The following is an 18,704-nucleotide window of genomic DNA, read 5'->3' on the forward strand; positions in this document are numbered from 1 at the left end:
CACTGATTTATATTTTCAATTTTCATAACAATTTTCCGCAAATTCATTTTTAAGATATCTCAGAAATCAAGTGCATTTACAGGTCTAAAATTAAACGTAAATTTCGTTTTAAGACTTTAAATAATATGCTTCTTCTGTTTTTTTACAATATTTTTTGAAATGCTGATGGCAGGGTTCCAAATTTCGTAACTTTTCATAAACAGTCAAAAGACATATTGTAGTAAAAAATCAAAGTTCAAAGTCAACTTGCCTGACTGACTAGATACGGCCTGAAAAAGTCTTTTTGATATGATTTTTAAGGATTCCACTTCAAACCCCCTTTTATAGGCAGTACTTAAACAGTCAGACAGTTCACTTGTGGCTTTGAATTTTTGCTAAACGTGAATTAAGACCGTTAAGGTCAACTTTCAAAATTTGGAGACCTTGCCATTAAGCGGATTGACTTGAAGTCTGCTGGTCCATTTATAGCAGTGTGGACTATTAACTCGAGTCTAAAGTCAACTTCTTATTCCAGAGTTTTCTGGTTATCACTGTATTTCATTTATTCAATTATTTTAAACCTGTTTCATTTTGAAAAAACTATTTTTTTTAGTTTTTTACATATATGTAAAATAATATTGTAAAAATAAAAAATAACTTATTATTGTTCATTTAAAATGCTGTGTTGATGACAGTTCAATGACATGAAATTAAACAATGAAAAAAAGTTTAACACTTCACGAATTTAAAGTAAAAAAGTAAGCTTTTTTAGACAGAAAAAGCAGGGGGCTCTGCCTTCCTGAAACCCCCCGTCTCGTTCACTTCGATTCACTCGCTGCGCCCCCCTCCCCTACAAAAACATCCAGTTACGGGCCTGCATTCTTTGATCCATCCTTATATAAACCCCTTCTATCTGTTGTAGATGCTGGATGAGGAACTGTGCTTGAAGTGGGATGAGTTTACTCCGAGTATGACCTCACTCCTCAGTACTCTCCTGTACTCAGAGGAGTTTGTTGATGTTACTCTTACAGCAGCAGGACATAATATCAAGTGTCATAAGGTAACCCTTCATCATCCCTCTTTTCTTCTCCTCTATATATATATATATATATATATATAAAAAGTACACAGAAACGGTCATATAAATATTTATATATGTATATTTATGCTTATACAATCGAATCAATTGCCTAAAAATTTGCTGGATCAAATTTGCAGTTGATGCAGATTTCAAAACAGATAGTGTGCAAGAGAAGAAGAAAAACAATTCGATGTTCTCTACTCAGTTAAAAGTTGTACTTTTTAAAAATCCTTTGAACGTAGATAGTTACATTATTAAAACATGTCATTGTTTTTTTGTTAAAGAAATGCTCCCTAAAAAAAACATTTAAATAATATCATTCTATTCATTAGTTATTTAAAATTCATTCGTCAACACCTCTATATAGAGTTGTATTTTTGCATATTCTACCTTTAAAACTTCTAAAAATGTCCTTTTGTTTCTAAAAAGCATTTATACACCAGGGTTGCCGTTCTAGTTTTACCATCTTTGTTGACCAATAAAAACTAATTAAAATGTTGTTAATCAACAAAAGTTTTAAACGTGTCTTTTGGCAGTCTTTTAAAATTTGACAAGAAAATGACCAAATATTTAGCGAGGTAAATGTCACATACTTGTTTATGCTCAGTTTATGCAATTTACAAAGTTTAGAGGCATAGTCAATAACTTTACTCTTGTGAGTAACCCCGTAGATAAACCTTTACCCTATCCACTTTAATACATAACTTTACTCTTGTGGGAAACCCCGTAGATAATCTTTTACCCTATCCACTTTAATACATAACTTTACTCTTGTGGGTAACCCCGTAGATAATCCTTTACCCTATCCACTTTAATGCATAACTTTACTCTTGTGGGTAACCCCTTAGATAATCCTTTACCCTTTCCACTTTAACAGATAACTTTACTCTTGTGGGTAACCCCGTAGATAAACCTTTACACTTTCCACTTTAATAGATAACTTTACTCATCCCCCTTTCCGAAAATATCAAAATTTTCAATAAAAAATCTTTCCATTTCCTCCTCTTGTATGTTAAATCATTACTCTCTCCAAGCTGGATAAAACCTGTAGCGTTTCACCGAAGTAAACCTTTTCCATAAATCTCTTTCAATAAAATAAACGTTTAAACTATATCTTCATTCATCAATGAGATGTAATACTACACCCCATCCCCTTCCCCAATCTGTCTTTAAATCCCTCAATCTTCCATTCATAGTTCCCTTATGCTTATTTTTATTATTATTATTATTATTATTATCATTATTATTAAGGGGGGGGTGAAATTGTAAAGTAAACAACCAACAAGAAGACCAAAAAGTCAAATGAAAAGGAGTTGAGTTTTTGCCACAAACTCTGATTTTCTAATCTCTATATCTTTGTAACCCAATGTCGTAGACCTTAGATATGTCAAACTATTAATACTTAAAGATAAAATAAGCTAAGTTTGAAATATCAAAGGTTTGCACAATCAGATTGCAAAGATATTGGGATCAGAAGATTTGAGTTTGTGGCAAAAACTCAATTCCTTTGCAAATATTATTGTTAGATTTAGATACCAAGAAGAAATGACGAACTGAATAAAATGACCAAATGATAAAATGGTTAATTGACATTAAGACAATTTGAAAAATAAACAGCAACAAATGTCATTTAAAGTGGCTAAAACGTAATTTCCAGTAACCCTCCATTTTAAGATGGGCATACCCAATTTACACTCGAAACCTTTGACTGATCAAAAATGTGAAATTAATTGATTTCAAGATTATTAACGTACATTGATATCTAATTTATGCATCATCAGAAAAAGCTTTATGACGGTAACCTTGGAAATCGAACATGCCATTCTACAAATGAGGGATAACTTAAGTTATGCATTCACAGAACCTTTAAACCCAAATCAACGAACCACTGCAGATCAGCCCAGATAATTCCTAACGCTATGGAAAACTAAGCTTAATACCACTTTTTAATATTCTATGCAAATCTGAATTATTCAAACGGTCGGATTATAATATTTGAGCGTTATCTTTTGTACAGAGTGGTTCATAAATAAACTTACTACAATATCTTGTATGAAGGGCGTTTCATATTAAACTTACCACAACTTATTTTGTATGAAGGGCGTTAAATAGCATTATGAATCTGTTTATACTAAAACCCACAATGATATGACGGAGGAAGACGAGATAGTATTTGATGTTGTTTATACAAAGCGAATAGTTGTATCAGTAACTGCAAAAAAACAATTTATCAAGTGAAATGGATTTAAAGTAGAATTATATTTTATGAATCTAACCTGCCTGGACAGTTTGAGATAAATATTGAAATTAGCAAATATTTGCTAGACCAAGGATAGGTGATTATACAAGGGTTGAATACTCTACACTTGAATGGTTTGGTGTGCCTCAGGGTCCTGTACTAGGCAGTTAAATAAACTTCCCCCCGCCTCCCCCCTCCTCTACCCCTCCCTCAACCATATACTCATTCTCCTATTCTCCAGGAATATGGTATGTACAAGGATGCCATACAAACCAACCTATGGAGTCAACTAAACTAAGAACTTCCAACTTAATCCATAAAGCAGGGGAAGATGCCTTCCGAAGGCAGGATTGTCCGAAAACCTTATTGCATTAGTGAGCAACTGTTGAATATCTTGGTAAGTGTGTTGGTTAATATATATATGAATACTCCTCCTGAGCTTGTGTACAACTTTTCCTGCATTCTAAGCAATACAAGTATATACAATATACATATATATATACTCCTCTAAGCAATACAAGTATATACATATATATATTATAAACTCCTCTAAACAATACAAGTATAAATATATGTATATATATATATATATATATACTCCTCTAAAGAATACAAGTATAACTGCGGTATTAAAAGATAGCAAAGCAGTAAAATCTATCATCGGAGAGCAATATTTTTTAATCTTTACAAAACCTAATCGATCCAACACACACAAATCATCATCTGAACACCAATTAATTCAAAAGCTGTGTATTTTATCCCTGTACAGCTGAGTATAACCTTAATCCTCTGATTATGTCCTTATACAGCTGATCACAATACCCCTATTTAGCTAATTATGCCCATAAACAACGTAAACCCCTATTCAGCTGATTATGCCCCTATACGGCTGATTATACCCTTATTATATTCTCATGTCAGCTGATTATATTCTCATGTCAGCTGATTAGTTGGCGTGTGCCGAGCTGTCATAAAATTTTCTTTAACCTAAATATTTTACTTTTCATTTTACTAATACTGGACCATATCATAATACAACCAGGGATATAATACAGCAGGGATATAATACAACCAGGAATATAATATAACCAGGGATATAATACAGCAGGGATGAAATACAACCAGGGATATAATATAACCAGGGATATAATACAACCATGGATATAATATAGCAGGAATATAATATAGCAGGGATATAATACAACCAGGGATATAATATAACAAGGGATATAATACAACCATGGATATAATATAGCAGGGATATAATATAACCAGGGATATAATATAACCAGGGATATAATACAACCAGGGATATAATATAACCAGGGATATAATACAACCATGGATATAATATAGCAGGGATATAATATAACCAGGGATATAATATAACCAGGGATATAATACAACCAGGGATATAATATAACCAGGGATATAATATAACAAGGGATATAATATAACAAGGGATATAATATAACCAGGGATATAATATAACCAGGGATATAACATAACCAGGGATATAATATAACCAGGGATATAATACAACCAGGGATATAATAAAACCAGGGATATAATATAACTAGGGATATAATACAACCAGGGATATAATATAGCAGGGATATAATATAACCAGGGATATAATACAACCAGGGATATAATATAACCAGGGAAATAATATAACCAGGGATATAATATAGCAGGGATTTCATATAACCAGGGATATAATATAACCAGGGATATAATACAACCATGGATATAATATAGCAGGGATATAATATAACCAGGGATATAATATAACCAGAGATATAATACAACCAGGGATATAATATAACCAGGGATATAATATAACAAGGGATATAATATAACAAGGGATATAATATGACCAGGGATATAATATAACCAGGGAAATAATATAACCAGGGATACAATACAACCAGGGATATAATAAAACCACGGATATAATATAACCAGGGATATAATACAACCAGGGATATAATATAGCAGGGATATAATATAACCAGGGATATAATACAACCAGGGATATAATATAACCAGGGATATAAAATAACCAGGGATATAATATAGCAGGGATTTCATATATCCAGGGATATAATATAACCAGGGATATAATATAACCAGGGATATAATATAGCAGTGATATAATACAACCAGGGATACAATATAACCAGGGATATAATATAACTAGGGATATAATATAACCAGGGAAATAATATAACTAGGGATATAATATAACTAGGGATATAATATAACTAGGGATATAATATAACTAGGGATATAATATAACCAGGGATATAATACAACCAGGGATATAATATAACTAGGGATATAATATAACCAGGGATATAATATAACCAGGGATATAATATAGCAGTGATATAATACAACCAGGGATATAATATAGCAGGGATATAATACAACCAGGGATATAATACAAAAATGAATACAATATATCCCATGATCTGTAAAGCAATCATTATGAAATTGTTTTTAAATTATATTTGTGGGATATTACAGGACTGGGGTTAAGTATCTATAAAAAACTTCTGGTTTACTTCTGGTTAGTTTAGATAGATATAGTTTTTTATAAGTCTAGATAGATAGAAAGATAGATAGATAGAGAGATAGACAGATAGACAAAAATAAAGATCCTGTTAAAAAAGTCTACTTCTGGTTAAGTATAAGTTTTCTCTATGTCTAGTTGAGCATACACGAGCATACTGTATAATTTGGTACATGCAACGTATTCAGAGCACGAGACATTCGTGCACGTACGCACACACATAGCATTAGGCCACACAAAACTAACTAGACACATTGAAATAAAGTAAATTGCTTGTAAAATTTTTATTTTTTATGTTTTCAATCTTATTGAAGAGATATTGAGAAGAATTCAATTTTTTTGAATTTCTAATATGTGACCGGGTAGTTCTTATACTTGTCTTTGAGCTACGAGGTCGCAAAGACGATCCAGCGCGGCTATGTCGTACAAATTTACCTTTTACTTCTGTTTAGTTTTGCAGTGAGAGTATAGTGGGGCCGGCATATATCACCCTGGCCTATATTGCAATAAAATGTCAACCAAATCCCTAATAATTGCGTTATTTTTTACTGCATTAGTATACTATCAGTGAGAACATCACTCCTGTATGCTGAGTCCATTAGCGCCTGATCCAATCAGAGTTCAGTCATGTGTTTGTTGTCTATTCTGAACCAATAGAAATAGTATGGCGGTAACATCTATCTTTCTATCTAGCTCATCCAATTAGATATAAATCCTTATATCGGCGTTACAACAACAAATGGAAATATTTACTTCTACCGTCTTGTACTTTATTTTTCCGTCTTATACTTTGTGGGTAACCCTGTATATTAATATACTAGTTAACGTTCGTATTTACAAAAATCCTGTACTGTTTTTATATCACCCTGTCAAAAACAATTTTAAATGATGGTTTTCCGTAGTTAACAAAAATATCAGGATCAAATCAATACCAGAAATGCATTGTTTTAACTTTAACCAACTTTTTTTGCCGCTTTTTGGAGACCAAAATAAAGTAAAAGCTTTTTTGATTTTCTAAAAAATTTTTATTTATTTTTTACTTTTCCAGGTCTCAAAAGGAATTAAGTTTTTGTCACAAACTCTAATATTCTAATCCATCTTTGCAACCGAATGTCGTAGACCATTGATATTTAGAACAATGAATTCTGTTAAGTCAAATAATTTAAGTTTGAAATATCACAGATTTATCTCATCGGGTTGCTGATATATAATGATTAGAAAACTTGAGTTTGTGGCAAAAACACTTTAGTCTTTGGTCGTCGATAAACAATTTTATGCATTTAAACCTTCATACTGAAAACCTTTCAGGCCTTATTAGACCAGGCCCCTCTTAGTCTTTTGACAATATTCTTAATAATTTATGTCAAAAGAAAATTAGACGAAACTTTTACTTTTTTTTGTAGCCCTAAGTATCATCATTTTTTTTGCTTTATTTTAAGACCATATTTTGCCAAATCCTTTTTATGTTCGCTAGCAAACCTTGTAAACCAATACAAAATCATTAATATCATCTCCAAAATAATAATAGATTTAAGTTTTTTATTTATTAAATTTAAGCAAGAAATAAATATATGCTACACATGTGCGTATAAACTAAAACTGGTCAACGAATTGCATTGGACATATTAATTATATAAGTATGAATTTCAAGTCACAAATATTAAAAATTATATTATACATGGATAACTATGAGAGAGAGACTATGAAAAGTTGAAATCACATTTGAAAGTCATGTTTCTTAAAGACAGGATGGAAGTTTAGGCAATTTGTCATCACATTGTATTGCACTGCTTTAAGATTAATCTGTCTTTTACATATGTATTGCATTAACAATTAAATTAGCAAGAATTATTTGTCTGCAATGCAAAATTATTTAGAGAATAATTGTGCTAATCGTGAGAAAAAAAAACTATTTTCATTAGCTCTGTTTTATGAAAATGAATCTGTTTTATCACAAAATGTTCTGAGTTTAACTATAACTTGAAATTAGTCTTCTGATTCTGCTGTTTACACAAACTGTCCCTGTGGTCCTGGGATTGTGTGATGAGACAGGTTTAGAGGCGGATTCATACCGCTCACTCCACCACCTCCAAACATAGAGGTCGGGGTCATAAACTGGGAGGTCATTGAATGTAGCTCCGGGTAATAGCCGGGCATTCCGACATGAGAAGACATTCCCCCCATGCCCACTCCGGGCGGAAATCCGCCATATCTTGAATCTAGTCCGCCCGGGAAAAATCCGCCGAGACCTTGTCGTTTTTTCTTCGACTTTGTCGACAGCTTCCTGTTCCTGGTCTGTATATTCTCCTTCTTGAGAGCGGTAGGTCGGGGAACATTATGCAATTTGTGATAGAGACCACATGCATTGCAAACGGGTTCTCCGTTTGTATTTCTTCTCCAGAGTGTTGTTGTTGTTGTATTACAGTTTGTACAGCTGGTTCCTTCCCGCTTTGCTGAGGACTGAAAATGCGCAAAATTAGAATATGAAAATCACGCAACCTCAGCTGCCTATGCAACAGCTGATAATGGCGGCATATGGCCGGAAATACAATATGTCCACCTTTCAACACAGATAAAGAGAAATTTGAAAATAATTACTGTAGATTTACACTTCAGCTTTTCTTACATCATTAATATAGACAAAATAGATATTCTTTTTAACAAAAACGTGAGACGATTACTTTTGTTATTTTCCAATATTTTAACATTTCACACTTACCAGTCGTCGTTTTGGTTTGACTAAAGGTCTATTTGTTCCATTCATTTTGTAATAAAGACCACATGCATTGCAGAGATAGTGACCATTTCCATCCCGTCTCCACAACGGAGTAGATGTTGCACCGCAGTTCACACACTCTCTACCCTCTGAAAAAATTGCGACCGTTATTTCATTTTCCAAGACATGATCAAAGTAACTATTTTAATTAAGAAAGATTTCATGAAAATTGTTGAAAATGTTGAAAAACGTTGAAAATCTATAGAATCGGTCATTAACATATCTTTAAACGGTTATGGTTAAAAGCTAGGAGTAGGATGGTAGTAAGGTGAGGGGGGNTATAGTTTCAGTAGAAGTAAATATTTACAAAGTTTAGAGGCATAGTCAACTAGACAGATAGACACTATAGTTTCAGTAGAAGTAAATATTTACAAAGTTTAGAGGCATAGTCAACTAGACAGATAGACACTATAGTTTCAGTAGAAGTAAATATTTACAAAGTTTAGAGGCATAGTCAACTAGACAGATAGACACTATAGTTTCAGTAGAAGTAAATATTTACAAAGTTTAGAGGCATAGTCAACTAGACAGATAGACACTATAGTTTCAGTAGAAGTAAATATTTACAAAGTTTAGAGGCATAGTCAACTAGACAGATAGACACTATAGTTTCAGTAGAAGTAAATATTTACAAAGTTTAGAGGCATAGTCAACTAGACAGATAGACACTATAGTTTCAGTAGAAGTAAATATTTACACTGATAGTTCCGATTAAAGGGTTCATCATAACTCTAATTGAATTATGAGATAGATAGAAAGATAGATGTTACCACCATACTATTTCTATTGGTTCAGAATAGACAACAAACACATGACTGAACCCTGATTGCATCAGGTGCTAATGGAATCGGCATACTGGAGTGAAGGTAAAATTGATGAGATATTACTTCTACGACTTTGTGACCTTCTAGATTATCTAGTTTTGATTTTTCGCACAAGTATGAAATTTTTTTTGAAACATTAAATTTTTTCCCAAAAATTTCCCACGGGTAAATAAAGTTTATAATTTATGGTATTATGATAACATATTATTGGATAACAAAAGTTACAAAATTTCAAATAATTTGTATAATGGCAGAACACGTAGCAACAACTAAGATGTATGTAAAACATGAAATTAACCCTATCTCCGCTGGGGTACTTGAAAACCAGGATACGCTGGGGGGGGGTCAATTTGACCCCCCCCTCTAAATCCCATGTTTTATGTCCAAATATGACAAATGATACATCATTAGAAAGCTCTTGTGCTCTACTTTTAGAATCTGCAAAAAAATTTGCAAATTTGCGAAAATTGAATTTTTTATCGCAAAATCCAGTTTTATAGTAAAAATGTTTGCAAAAAAAAATTTGTCCAAAAAATGACAAATTATACATTTTTGAAAAGCCCTTGACCATGCCATTTCAAATATGCAAAAATTTTTGCAAAATTTTAAATAACCTGATTTTTAATCAAGAAAAACTAAAAATGTGCAAATTTCCTTTGACAGGTTGTTTGCAAAAAATTTGCAATTTTTTTTTCGCAAAACTTGTGCAATCCGTTTCCTTATGTCATAGGCTTTCCAAAAAGCTAAATTTTATCAAAATCTGACAAGTGAAAGTGGGTCAAAACAAAGATTTAGTTTGCTACAGGCAAGAGCAGTCATTCAGGCAGTGTGCCTGAGGACTCAGGCAGTTAGTATTAAAGCCCGGTTTTAGGCCTAAAGGGAGGGCTTTGGGTATGTAAGAAAAGTCAGAAAATTTCAACAGCCTCAGACCAATACTTTTTGAGTTATGTAAAAAAAACTACAGGGGGGGGTCAAATTGACCCCCCCCCAGCGGGAATAGGGTTAAAATTATAAACCTCTAGTTTTGCTGTAAAATTTATGAATTGTAAATTAACGGATAATTAATTTAAAACAGATATTAATTATGTTTAAAAAGGGGTTAATTACAGTATTTATGTTATTATGTATCTTTCAACTATCTATTCTATTTACTGACTAATTCATTCTTATACATCTTGCAGTACATGCTAAATAGTTGAAAAGTTACTTTAGGAAGATTTAGCCAATGCATTTGATTTGCAAGATTTAATTATGTTCTGCATGCCCCTACTGAAAATAGCTCAGTTAAAAATAAGACCCCCCCCGGCAAGATTAGGGTTAAGAATAAGATATGATCTTTTCAATCAAAAGCCATCAAAAAAGTTTTGTGGACTTCAAGTAGTTAAATATTCAAAACATACAACTCAACATATCTTTGTATATATCTATCTATATATATCTCTATTCATATATCTATAAATCAATAATAATAATAATTTACCTGTATAAAATATCCTGGATATTCCTCATTAAACTCCTTCTCCTTTTCTCTCTTCTCCTGCAGGGGTTTAACATCTAGAGGTTCCTGGCTCGGAGGACTTAAGTATACCCTAGACAAAGAAATTGAGTTTCTGCCACAAGTTCTGATTTTCTAATCTCCATATCTTTGTAATCTAATGTCGTAGGCCTTAGATATTTCAAAATATGAATTATTATAGATTAAATAATCTAAGTTTGAAAAATCAAAGATATCAGAAAATTTGAATTTATAATAAAATTTAACGTTAAATTCAAATCTTACATGCTTCATATATCCTTTTTTGAAGAGCTGTAAAAACTGTTAACTGTTCGAAATTTTCTTATATATTAAAAATCAAATATATAAAGAGCTACGAGGTCGCGAAGTTGTATCAGAAATATCATATATATCAATATGACCTTTTCGTTTTAAAAGTTTTTGTTAAAAATCGTGTATGTTTATAAATGCAATTAATTCTTTAAGAGGTATTGATATGAAAATTATAGTTGTTCAGATAGTCCTCATATGTATGTGCAACGAAACAAGTTGGCTTTTAAAACTCTTAATTGTAAAATAAGGTTGTGGAGTTGCAAAGTCGTACAATGGTTCCGAATCATCTGAACTTCTTCCTTATTTAAGGATAGACATATAGGATAATTAAATCAAACAAAGTTTTAGTTTAATCTGACAGTTATTGGACGTTTGTTACATTATTAATGTGATCGGTCTAGGTTAGAAGATAGATAGATACATATCTACTCATCTTGAAGATAGATAGATAAAAATCTACTCATCTTGGTCAAACAACTCTAGATATACTATCGATCTAGTTAGTTTGATACAGGGTTCCCCGCAAAAGACGAGGCTTTGCTTAAAATATTATTTATAAAGGAATTGAGTCTTTGCCACAAACTTGGATTTTTAAAACCCAATTTCTTTATAACCAAATGTCGTAGATATTTCAAACTATGAATTCTGGTGGATCAAACAATGTAAGTTTGAAATATGAAAGGTATGCATCATTTGGTTATTAAGATATAGGTATTATAAAATTTGGATTTGTGGCAAAAACTCAATTCCTTTCGAAATATATAAGATATCTGACATTGGGTTGCAAAGAAATTGGAAAAAGAAGAAAGGCAGAGATTGTGGCAAAAACTCAATTCCAAAAAGAAATTAAGGCTGCCAAACAAACCAAAATTTTCTTATCATTATATCTTTCCAACCTGATGGTGCAAACCTTTGATATTTCAAACATAGACTTTTTGATCTAACAGAGTTCAAAGTTTGATCATATAAACTTTAAATATGTCACCCAACTTATTTAACAATCTTGTAAACATGTAAACTTACCGATCATCGAACTGAGGTTGGGAGGATGGTTCAGGAGAAGACTTGTTCTTATCCGCGTTAACCGGATACCCTTGGTCCGAGTATCCATACTTTTCCATCGGATACTTTTGCTCAGTACCTGGATACTTCGTGTCTATCCCTGGATACTTTGCATCTTCCCCAGGATACTTTGGTTCAGGATACTTAGGGTCAGGGCTGCATGGATATTTTTGCTCTACGGCTGGATATTTTTGGTCTGGATATTTTTGTTCAGTTGGATATCTAGTTGGATGATGAAGCGACCCATACATATGATGAAGGGGGGAGTAGAAATGACTCATCATTTGAGCATCGGCAGCCATTCGAGCTATAAGTATTCGAATAATAATAATAAATAATAATTAAACTGTTTTGTCCAACTTTTTAAACTTTATCCTCAAATAATCTAGAAATCTGGAAATTAAAACTAAACGTATTAAATTTTAGTTCCAAATTTTGTACGGTAAAAAATACTGTCCTGAAACTGACGATACGATCAACTTTTGAAAAAGGAGTATATAAAGAAATACCACACTCTTTCGCCAAAAACTCCAATTTTCTAATTCCTATGTTTTATATTATACTGTCTCTACAGATCTTTGATATTTAAAATGATCTGGTAGATCAAATTGTCAAAGTTTGAAATAACAAAGGTTTACATTATCCGGTTTCAAAAAATATTTGGAATACAAAATTGGAGTTTGTGGCAATTGGCAATATTTTGAAATTTTAGTGTTTGCTTACCATGAGATCCGTATGGGGATTGCATTGGGGTTGGGGGAAAATATGCAGCAGATCCGCCCACTTCCCCGCCCATCTTACCAGGATACAGGGAACTTCCTAAAATTTGTATTGATCAGAACTTTCATTTTGAATTATTTTCCCAACTCTGAAGGTTAAATGAACTGATTACTCGCCTCTAACTTAATATCTTTTATCTTTGCCATAGGATAAAATTTATATCTTTACAAATCTTTACAACCTGATGGGGTAAACTTTTGTTATTTCAAACTGAGATTGTTTGATCTAACAGAATTCATTGTTTGAAATATCTGTGTAAACTCTATATCTTGCAAATATTGGGATCCGAAAATCAGAGCTTGTGGCAAAGACTCAGTTCCTTCACAAGTTTGAAATATTAAATGTTTATGCCATAAGATTATAAAAATAAGGGTGTTATAAAATTAGAATTTGGGGAAAATATCAGTTCAATTGTAAATTTTTTTTTCCCCATTTCAAGATTTTTAAAAATGTAGACAGAGGGAGGTACCTGATGAATCCATATACCAACTTGGTATTCTATGGGAGGGGGGGGAGGTACCTGATGAATCCATATACCAACTTGGTATTCTATGGGAGGGGGGGGAGGTACCTGATGAATCCATATACCAACTTGGTATTCTATGCATATTTTCCTCCATCGATACAACCATTGCTTTAATATCCGCCAGTAATCCGCCACTACAGACACTTGACGGGTTTTCTCCGCCAAATCACTTAGTTACTTCCGCCTTTTGTATGTTTATGTGCCTGAATCTAATCTTTGCTGTTTTCATCAGTGTTCAATGTTTTTGTTGTGAATGTTGAAGAAATTGATTTTATTTCATGTTTAGAGTTTTATAAAAACATTTTATTACTCTTGTAAAAATGTTCTCCTCTGCTTAAATTAGAATTTATATTGGAGACTTGATTGTGTTACAGAAGAAGAAGGAGGAGGAGGGGGGAGGGGCTGAATTAATTGAAAATCTGCCGGTTATTGACTTCCAATTCTGTACTGCGATAACATCTCTGATCTACGGACACAGGACACTTTTTCTCGTCTTATCTCGAATATCAAGAAAAGATAACTGACCGGTGCACAGTGCAGCATCCACGTAGGCGCACTCTGCCTTGGCTGCCTGGTTGACCCAGCGCGACGAATCTGCCTGAAGTCTGCCTATGGCCTGACCCGGACGGAAAATCCGCGAAGGTTCGAACTTGCACCGCCCGTCTGAGACTGAACGGAACGCCTGAAAATCCGGGAAATGTTGTGTGTGAGCTGTGTGCCGCCTGGCCTGTGCCACGCGCACACAAATTCGAGATTTGGGCGACAATTTCGACGAGTAAAAAGCGGCAGTAAAAAATCAATGAGCTTATAAAATTTTTTTCAGATTCAATAAATTCAAATATTTTAGCGACACAACAACGGCCGCGGTTACGAACTTTTTATCGTCATTCTTTAGTCGTGAAAAACAGAGAGAAGACAGAAACAGTAAATTTAGTAAATTATATTTTCAGTCTCATAGATTTGGTCGGATTTTAGGGCTTGAGATCTCTAATCTAGTTAGATCTAGCAGTAGATTTTAAGCCCTGTATAGTCTGCATGGTTTTATATATCTTAATGCATGAACATTGAACAAGGCCTTAAAAACATAACGATTATATTAGGATAAAACAGAAGTGAAAAGATGGAAATAAAGATAAAGCTAAATCCCTATTGGTGAACAAACCATCTATTTAGATAATTAATAATGTATATCCATGAAAGAAAAAATTGTGCAAAGACACGTCTTAAAAATATATCCTATTGTGCTAATAAAGCTTAAAATATATCCAATTGTGCTAAGACAGCTTAAAAATATATCCAATTGTGCTAAGAAAGCTTAAACATATATCCAATTGTGCTAAGAAAGCATAAATATATATCCAATTGTGCTAAGAAAGCTTAAAAATATATCCAATTGTGCTAAGAAAGCTTAAACATATATCCAATTGTGCTAAGAAAGCTTAAATATATAGCCAATTGTGCTAAGAAAGCTTAAAAATATATCCAATTGTGCTAAGAAAGCTTAAATATATATCCAATTGTGCAAAGAAAGCTTAAATATATATCAATTGTGCTAAGAAAAATATATCCAATTGTGCAAAATACGCAATAAATCAGAGAACAAAACTGCAGAGAAAGGGGAATGTTCCAATGAAAGAAAACCCTGCTATAAAGTGCTGTATAAGTAATAGGACTGTTTTCCAATACATAAAATCTACATGTGTACAAAGTACACATATGTATTTCCTTTGTTACCCCCCCCCCCCTTCGATTTACAATCTATACCCTCTCAACACCCTCCAGTTCCCCCTTCACACATAATCCCCCCCCTACCCAACGCTACCATATTTTAAAAGGTTCTCTTTACACCCCCCTTGGTATAGTATCCTCCTAATCCTTATCTACTAAAACGTGAATAAAGCTTGCTACCCTAGGATCTAACCCTGCTTCTGAAACCTTCTTCCAAATCATAAAATATAACGAACGGCACTTTAAGCTGTTATGCCCCTAGTGCTCTCGACAGCTACGCGCGCAGCTGACTCCCAAGCTGCCGCGTAGCATTGTGCAGCTGGCAACCAATGAGATGTGTGCTGTAGATAAGCACCAATGAGATCAAGAGATAAGATTACGCCCCGATTGCACCAAGCCATGCTAACAAGATCCTGCCGCCGCATTTTGCCGCCAAATATTCAAACTTTTCGCGATTTAATCTGGACAATAAATCTTGAAATTATTATATTTAACAATATATAATACAATATAATTAACACACTACAGCTCTGCATCTAGCATATATCAATAAACTGTTGATTTTATACTATAATAAAATTACTGCAGTCTGCAGGCTTTGATATCATACATATTATTACACTGTTAATACTTTTCAAATCTGCAAACAATCGAGAAAAAAATATCTGGACAGAAGAAAAAACGACAAGAGAAATATAAAAGAAGAAAAACAAAGGACTTGAATTTTATAGAAGGGAAAAATCAAAACTAAAAAGTCGAGGAAAGTTAGTTAGTTAGAAAGATAGAAAAAAAAGATTAAATCTTGTTTGAACTTCTGCCAAATTCAAGCTCATTAAGAAATAATTTCTTTCAATAAGAAAGATTACTTTTTTTGAGAGAATCATCTTTTTTGTTTGTTTTGACTTTCTCCTTTCTGTGATCTGTCGTAGAGTATCATTATTCATTCTTTTATATTTTATACTTTATGTTATAAGGTGCAGCGTACTTTGTTACATTTTGTTCAATCTGTATCACGCCAATCTAATGTTCAATCTGTACCACGCCGATCCAATGTTCAATCTATACCACGCCAATATAATGTTCAATCTGTACCACGCCAATCTAATGTTCAATCTGTACCACCCCAATTAAATGTTCAATCTGTACCTCCCAAATCTAATGTTCAATCTGTACCACGCCAATCTAATGTTCAATCTGTACCACGCTAATCTAATGTTCAATCTATGCCACGCCAATTTAATGTTCAATCTATACCACACCAATCTAATATTCAATCTATTCCACGCCAATCTGATGTTCAATCTATACCACGCCAATATAATGTTCAATCAATACCACGCCAATCTAATGTTCAATCTAAACCACGTCAATCTGATGTTCATTCTATACCACGCCAATCTAATGTTCAATCTATACCACGCCAATCTAATGTTCAATCTGTACCAAGCCAATCTAATGTTCAATCTGTACCACGCCAATCTAATGTTCAATCTAAACCACGTCAATCTGATGTTCATTCTATACCACGCCAATCTAATGTTCAATCTATACCACGCCAATCTAAAGTAAACTGCACGTTAGATTGAAATCTTATATGTTGCCTCAGTTTCCTCTTATTATTGAGCAATTGAGAATACTAAAAATGTTTTGAGTTTCTAGTATGTTTTTGTATACTTTGCGTATGTTATGTTTCTTAGTGCGTTTGTTATGTTTTTTATGCGTACACTTAAAACTAGCGAAGCTGTGAGTTTACATAAATAAACCTAATTGCATGAAACATTAAAATAATTTATTAAATTAAGAACAAAAATAAATTTTCGGTGTATTATCGGATAAAGAAATTGAATTTTTGTCACAAACTCTGATTTTCTTCTCCTTATAGCTTTTCATTTCAATGTCAGAGACCTTAGATATTTCAAACTATGAATTATTTTAGTTCAAATAATAACAGTTTGAAATATAAAAGGTTAACACCGTCAGGCAACAAATATATAGCGATTTGAAAATCAGAATTTATGGTGCTAAAACTCAGTTCCTTTGCTTGCCTTGCAGAAACATAGATTTGACCTCCCCCTAATATAGTTTTAGAAGAAGAAAATATTTCCTTTTACTGATAGCGCTGATAGAAGGATTCATAACTCTAATTGGATAATGAGATAGATAGAAGGATAGATGTTACCGACATACTATTTCTATTGGTTCTATTGGTTCTAATGGATAAGTGGAACTCTATATATGCTGTTTGATTTACCAACGTGGTTTTTTTTTAAAGTTGCTTAAACGTACTATGTCTTCTATCTTTATAATTTATACTCTTCACATAGTTTCAGCCTGCTTGTAAAAATCTCATAAATTTTTAAGACAGGGTCGACTTTGAAGTGTCACAACACCATGGGCTTTGTTTTTATCGCTCTAACTCACAATTGCTTTTCTATAGCCATTTCCATGTATATTTTAGTACTATAAAGTACTTTTTGATAGCTTTGGTTTTTTAAAAGACCTCTCTATTTCTATTTATTCATTTATCTATCTATCTACCTATCTATATATCTATCTATCTATCTATCTATCTATCTATCTATCTATCTATCTATCTATCTATCTTTAACTGCATCTAACTCTTTCACTGAAATTTTTCTTGAGATTTCTTGAACTTGGAATTTAGATCTTCATCTGATCTTTGTTCAGGGAACAGCAAATAGCACAGGCCCAGGGAATTACAGGAATTACAATAAGTACAAAAAAAGGACAGAAAAGTAAGGTTGGGTTCAAATGAGAAATCCGCCAGACATTTTAAAAGAGAAATTAAAATTAAAAATAATAATTTTTTAAGAAAAAAAAAATTTCTCGTTTATTCTTGATCATACATAACTTTTAAAGATACGGTGTAATCAGACATGCTACTCTTTAAATAAAGGATCACTTGAAATTAGGCTTACAGTCCCTTTAAATGAGTTATTTAGAAATTAAGAAGAAGAATGAAAGCAGAAGAACAGTTTATATTGGCACTCCTCCAGGGCTATATAAGGAAGTAAATAAAAGATCAGATCTATCTAGCTAGATGCATCTATTCATTCAACTACATCAATTACCTATTAATCTACGTAGACATCTATTCATCTATCTATCTTCATTATATTCGAATATGTATCACTAGAAATTCAAGGCGCTTCGCGCCCTTCTTTCTAGCCTTAGAGGGCGCTTCGCGCCCATCTTCTAAATTAGTTGTGAACATGTTCTCTTTGTGTACATCGTAAAACAAAACAAAAATAATTCGCGGATTTTCACAAAAAATTTCGCGGA

At 32.8% G+C, this 18,704-nt stretch overlaps 2 protein-coding genes across 2 annotated transcripts; both read right to left on the reverse strand.

Annotated features, from left to right (window-relative positions):
- Nucleotides 1-7,533: 7,533 nt before the first annotated feature.
- On the reverse strand, nucleotides 7,534-8,742 carry LOC111702384 (GATA-binding factor 1-A; the record flags this gene model as incomplete). Its single annotated transcript, XM_023474054.1, is given in 2 exon segments — nucleotides 7,534-8,337; nucleotides 8,597-8,742. Coding segments are annotated over 2 exon segments (599 nt in total), but the record flags the coding sequence as incomplete, so codon positions are not given.
- A 1,901-nt stretch (nucleotides 8,743-10,643) lies between these two features.
- Nucleotides 10,644-14,539, reverse strand: LOC111702307 (uncharacterized). Its single transcript, XM_023473955.1, has 5 exons — nucleotides 13,719-14,539; nucleotides 13,091-13,186; nucleotides 12,329-12,674; nucleotides 10,958-11,066; nucleotides 10,644-10,664 (listed from the first exon to the last, which is right to left on the reverse strand). The coding sequence occupies exons 1-5, from the start codon at nucleotides 13,777-13,779 to the stop codon at nucleotides 10,644-10,646; spliced, it is 633 nt and encodes a 210-aa protein (XP_023329723.1). The 5' UTR covers nucleotides 13,780-14,539.
- Nucleotides 14,540-18,704: the final 4,165 nt, after the last annotated feature.

Source organism: Eurytemora carolleeae, unplaced genomic scaffold, assembly GCF_000591075.1.
Source record: "Eurytemora carolleeae unplaced genomic scaffold, Eaff_2.0 scaffold23, whole genome shotgun sequence".
In the NCBI taxonomy this organism is placed as follows: Eukaryota; Metazoa; Arthropoda; class Copepoda; order Calanoida; family Temoridae; genus Eurytemora; species Eurytemora carolleeae.